This window comes from Gopherus evgoodei, chromosome 20, assembly GCF_007399415.2.
Source record: "Gopherus evgoodei ecotype Sinaloan lineage chromosome 20, rGopEvg1_v1.p, whole genome shotgun sequence".
In the NCBI taxonomy this organism is placed as follows: domain Eukaryota; kingdom Metazoa; phylum Chordata; order Testudines; family Testudinidae; genus Gopherus; species Gopherus evgoodei.
The window spans coordinates 10,417,740-10,423,682 of NC_044341.1; the positions used below are offsets into that span (position 1 = coordinate 10,417,740).

Consider the following 5,943-nt stretch of genomic DNA (forward strand, 5'->3'; position numbering starts at 1 on the left):
GGAAGAGGGGAAGCTGGTGGCACAGGGGCTGGGAAGGGGAAGGCACCTGGCGGAGGATGGGAGCAGCGGGGCGGGGGCGCTGCGGCTCCAGTGACTGGCTCAGGGAAGCATCTCTCAGCTCCGTGCCAGCCCCGTCCCCTTATAAGTGCTGCAGGCTCCCAGCGCCGGGAGCATCCTCGCACAGCAGCGGTCGGGGAGAAACCGGGGCTCGGCAGCAGGGACCCGCCATCCCCGGAGAGCAGCGGAGCCCCCCATGCCCGGCGGCAGCGCGGCGGCCCCGCCCGGCCAAGACCCGGAGCCGCTGGCCGGCAGCGCCGGAGCGGGCAAGCCCCGGCCGCGGGCGGAGGAGGCGGCGGGCGGCTCGGCGCTGGAGCTGGCCGAGGCCCGGCGGCGGCTGCTGGAGGTGGAGGCGCGGCGGCGGCTGGTGCTGGAGCTGGAGAGCCGCGTGCAGCAGCTGCACCGCGTCCTGGTGCAGGCCGAGCTGCGCATGGCCGGGCGCGCCGAGAGCCTGGCCCGCCTGGGCAGCGGCGCCGGCCAAGCCCAGATCCACCTGGCGGCCCACGGGCAGCGGCTCAAGAAGAGCCTGCGGCGCTCCCGGAAGGCGCGGCAGCCCGCCCTGCTGGCCTCGGCGCTGGGCGGCTGCGTGCCCTGGGCGGCGGGCAAGCTGCGCCGCGGCCGGGCGGGCGCCCCGGAGCCGCCCGAGTCCCCCTTCAAGAGGAGCCTGCCGGGGGGGACCCCTTGTCCTGGGGGGGGCACCTTGTCTTAGCGAGGGGCCCCAGCCTGGGGCGGGGAGCCGGCTGGGGGGGGCACCTTGTCCTAGCGAGGGGCCCCAGCCTGGGGCGGGGAGCCGGCCGGGGGGGGGGGGCACCTTGTCCTGGGGGGGGGCACCTTGTCCTAGCGAGGGGCCCCAGCCTGGGGCGGGGAGCCGGCGGGGGGGCACCTTGTCCTAGCGAGGGGCCCCAGCCTGGGGCGGGGAGCCGGCCGGGGGGGGCACCTTGTCCTAGCGAGGGGCCCCAGCCTGGGGCGGAAGCCAGCCGGGGGGGCACCTTGTCCTAGCGAGGGGCCCCAGCCTGGGGCGGGGAGCCGGCCGGGGGGGGGCACCTTGTCCTAGCGAGGGGCCCCAGCCTGGAGCGGGGCGGGGAGCCGGCCGGGGGGTGCACCTTGTCCTAGTGAGGGGCCCCCTCTGGGGTGGTGGTGGGAGGGGAGGACCCTTGGGGGGCGCATCTTGTCCTAGCAAGGAGCCCCATCCTGGGGGAGTGGGGGTGCATCCACTTCAGCTGGGACCTGTGGAAGGGAGTGGCTTCCCCCTCCGCCGGCCTCTGACCTGGGTGGATCCCACTCAGCAACTGCCTCCCCTGGGCCCTTTTGGGAAATGGAAAGTTATGCTCAATCCAACCCCCTGCTGCCCCCCAAAGTCAGCACCCATGTCACCTGGGGGAAGCGGGGAGGGAGAGCACCCCTAGGCACAGGGAAACACATTCACTCTAGGCTTACCCTTGGGGAGTTTCCATAGCACCCGTCCTAAGAAGGGTTCAGTTCTTGTGGAACCCCTGGTAGCACCCCACCTTGGCTTGCAGAACTCCTGTCCCACGACTGCTTACCCGTCCTGTCCATGACTGCAGCAGGACTGTGGGATTGCCATCTCGAACCACAGGCAGGTCACGAGTGCAAGAGCTCTGCTCTGCAAAGAATGAATGAAGATTCAATTCATCAGGAGCAGAACAAACTCCACTGTGGGTCAATCCCGTGTCACATGTAGAAGCCCCGTGTGCTGTGTCATGACCCAATCTGTTTTGCTAACCAGGGGTGCTTTCAGACCAAATGGGCCCTCTAGAGAGAGACTGCTTCCCCCAGACAGACACTCCTTACCAGCTCCCACATAGACTCATCTGTTTCTCCCACCTCATCAGGCTGCTGGTAGCAATCAGCCTGTTGCTCTGACTCACTGCTGCATCTGGTCCCCTTTTGGTCAGGGGGGACTGGATCCAAGAGTCCTGTCTTAATTTACCCCTGCACATCTCCAGCCTGAGTCTTCAGCAATCCATCTGGGGACATCACTACTGGACTGCACTAACCCCTACAGTAGCTCTCTTGTTTTGGACAATGTTTCTATTCATGATGGACCAGTATCCACTGAGACATCTTAGTGGGACAGAGACCATTCTCCTCTTCCGTGATTGTAATGACCACAGAGCCTCCCAGCTGGAACACTAAGAAGCCTAAATAGTCTCCTGCAGCTTTGAATGAATGTTTCCATTTAGAAGCAATATCCTCTCACATTGAGAATCTGATTGTTACATTCTGAGGTGCCCTGTAACTATGAGCTAGACCGAAATCACGATCCCATAGAAATCTTTGGGAATTCTGCTACTGACTTTCATGGGGTCATGATTTGGCCTTAAGTTCTCCAAGAGGTTTGTGCCACTCAGGGTGAAACTTACCTGCTGGGCAGAGGGCTAGCACTAGGCATAGGCACTGCTTACTTATGACTTGTCCTTCCATGTCCTCTACCTGAGGACTATCCTAAGCCCACTGGTATGAGACTGAAGTGGTGTAAATGCTTTGTGCTGGCGCACTGCACAAGGGTGAAGTTCAGTCTGAGTGAGCAGTACAATAAGCAGTATTGACACTTCCCTGTTGGAAGCCCTTCGGGGCAAGGTTATAATGGGTTCTGATGACAAACTCCCTGGCTGGAAACCTGCTTGCAAGTTTCAGGTTGGATACAAGGAACCATGCCTTGATTTAAGCCGGTGCAGAAACACAATCAACCACATGGAACAAGTCACAAAAACGATGTCTCTCTGCACTGGGCCTCATCCATCACTCTGGCTTCTATTCACTTTGCATGGGACTCCAGCTCTGCTGCCAGAAGATGCTTATCTCATCCCTTTATTTTTTTAAACTTGATCACTCTTTTGATCACACTGACTTATGAATGTGCAGAGTGAGAGAGAGACAGCAGGTCTGTTATGTAATCTTTGCCTCATGTTTTGTGCTGGGTAGATCCAGAGCAGATGCTGTAGCTGGACTTGGACTGAATATACACATGTTGCACTCGGTGCTTTATAGCAGGCACTTTCTGGAAGTCAGCACTTACATAAATAAACAGCTATATATTTTATTCATTATATATGGTGTCTTGAGGGGTTGCTTTAAACATGGAAGGGGGGGATTGGGATAGGAAAAAAAAAAAAAAAGCCCCAACAACTGCTTGTAAATTATATAGAACCATAATATCTGTGCAAACCTTCTCTGACCCATCTGCCCAACTGTCCTTTACTAGCTGAGCTCTGCATCCCATCACCTCAATACTCTTAATATTTTGTGTTAGTTGCAGCAGAACCACAATCATTGGAATAGGAATATCTTTATTAAGCTGGTGCCTTGGGACATGAATGTGACTGGGATCTTTCTGTGCATAGGCCTGGGGCACGTATCTAGGTCTGGTCTACAGGACTATATCGGGATAACTCCATTGCTCAGAGGTGTGAAAAATCCATGCACCTGAGTGATGTAGTTATACTGACCTTATCCCCTGTGTAAACAGCGCCTCTATCGCCTCTCGGGGAGGTGGATTAACTACAGAGCCCTCCCATTGGCTTAAAGTGTCTTCGTTAAAGTGCCACAGTGTGTCAATGTAGACCTGCCCTTAGTAACAGAGAGTCCCTGTCCTGAAGAGTTTGCACCTCTAGGACAAGACACAATAAGCAGGTGAAAGCACCACACGGTGTAGAGAAAGGCGGGCAGGGTAGCAAAAACGAATTCATTGGCAGTAATTTTAGCGTGCCACCTGCTGGGCTATAGTGAGATGACAGAGTACAAGACGGGAGCCTTAACAGCATTTTCTTCTTAGATCTCTCCTATGGCATGTTCTACAAGAGGTTGGGGATAGACTTGGCAATAAACCCCATTCGTCACCTGCACAAGGCCCTGTCTGAGCTCTCATTGCATAACACTAAACGGGAAACTTTCATTGCTCCTGAGCTTTTGGACAAGGACACACACAACTCTGAACTCTTTTTTGTCACGGTATTTGCATTACAGTACAACCTCACAAACGCAAAATTCCTTGCTATCTGAAACAATTACATCCCCTCCTAATCTAGATTTATTAAGAGAGATTAAGTCCAGTCCTGGGTTGACAGAGAAAACAGACTAGGAATACATTTTGATCATGGTGAAATGTTCCCTACCAAGTCTGAGGGTAGTGTATTTATTAATTATCTGGAGAAGGTTGCAAACAACATTTTCAGAAGACCCACAGGTAGGTTAGTTGTGACTAGAGAAGACCCTGGGGACCTGAGAGCTCAGTGACCGGGCTGCACCACAGCAGATGAAATTCCATACAGATGAGTGAAAACATGCACATTGGAGGGAATAATTTGAATGACTCAGTACGTGAGATTTAGGAGCACAGGCCTCATTGACAGTCAAAGGGGCCTGTGCTCCTAAATCCCCTGGGCACTTTTGAAAACTTTTCCTGACAACAATGCCATCTGTAATTCAATGCATTAGCGACAGGACTCATAACAGATTAAGGCTCATAGGGGGGGTTTACTCTGTGTTTAATCTGTCTGTACCAGGTTGAAATCCTACTGAAGTCAATGAGAGGTTGCCTGAATAAAGGTGGAGTAATAGCCAAGACCTCAGGAGTCTGCCTATAGGAATTCAGAGACAGCACAGACTCACTCAGCCCTTCTGTTTGATTGGACTAAAAGAGCAAAGCCCAGAAAGAAAATCACCTGAATGGATGCATCTGATGAAGTGGGCTGTAGACCACGAAAGCTTATGTTTGAATAAATTTGTTAGTCTCTAAGGTGCCACAAATACTCCTGTTCTTTTCACCTGGATGGAGTTTGTCTCATTTAGGACCTGATCACTGGAGTCCTGGGAGTCGTTCCATCCAGGACCAGCGCTAGGGTTTTGAGCACCCTAGGCGGACGGCAATTTCGCCACCCCGCATGCTGTCCCGCGGCTCCGGTGGAGCTGCCACATTGGTGCCTGCAGGCAGTCCGGTGCTCCACGGCTCTGGTGGACCTGCTGCAGTGGTGTCTGCGGGAGGTCCACCGGAGCCGCGCGAGCAGCTGACCATCCATGGGAGCCACCTGCCGCCCCCTCCGGACACCCTGGGCTGCCGGCTGCCGCGGTGGCGCCCTGACCCAGGGGACCCCCTGGACTGCCGGCTGCCGCGGCGGCGCACTGACCCAGGGGACCCCCTGGGCTGCCGGATGCTGTGGCGGCGCCCTGACCCAGGGGACACCCTGGGCTGCTGGCTGCCGCTGGCAGCTCAGACTCCCTCTCTGTCCCAGCAGCAGTGGCTGCTCAACCATTTAAAAAAAAATTGGGGGGCGCTTTTGGGCGCCCTCAAATCTCGGTGCCCTAGGCAACTGCCTAGTCCGCCTAAATGGTTGCACCGGCCCTGGCTCCATCTACTCCAAGAGGCTCTGGATCAGGCCCTTACACCCTAGTCTTTTATTCCAAACATTGGGGTCAGTGTTAAACCCCTAGGGAGTCAGGAGCTGGAGGAGGGGCAGGGCAGATGACGCAGTCTGAGAGCAGCTTCTCTTTTTCTGCAAGAAAGAGCAACATTTAGAAGCAAAGTAACCAGCTCTTTTCTGCTCACAGCTTCAATGAGAGAAGAGCTGTTTTTGCTCCCAAAAAAGTTCAATTTCATACCTGAATACTTCATAATTGTCTGCAGCTACAATACCCAGCACAAAACTGCCTCACACCACCCCGACTCCCATCACCTGCTCCCTCTCCCTAACACAGCCTGGTGACTTCAGCTGCCAGATGGGCTTTGTGGGGAAACCCCCAGGAGCCCAGATTGCTGTTGCTTTCAACCTCGTGTCTGCAATTAGAGCAGCGCACGATGCATGTGAGACACTGCCACTCTTACACCTGGTGTCAGTGACTGCACAAGGATCAGGGCAGTGATGAACT

At 55.6% G+C, this 5,943-nt stretch overlaps 1 protein-coding gene across 1 annotated transcript; it reads left to right on the plus strand.

The window, feature by feature from the left end:
• The first annotated feature begins 253 nt into the window (after positions 1-253).
• Positions 254-766, plus strand: TRNP1 (TMF1 regulated nuclear protein 1). Its single transcript, XM_030539374.1, has one exon. It carries the CDS (start codon positions 254-256, stop codon positions 764-766), a length of 513 nt encoding a protein of 170 aa, XP_030395234.1.
• The last annotated feature ends 5,177 nt before the right edge of the window (positions 767-5,943 follow it).

Coding starts and splice junctions, on each gene's coding strand:
- TRNP1 (XM_030539374.1), top strand. CDS start 254: ATGCCCGGCGGCAGCGCGGCGGCCCCGCCCGGCCAAGACCCGGAGCCG.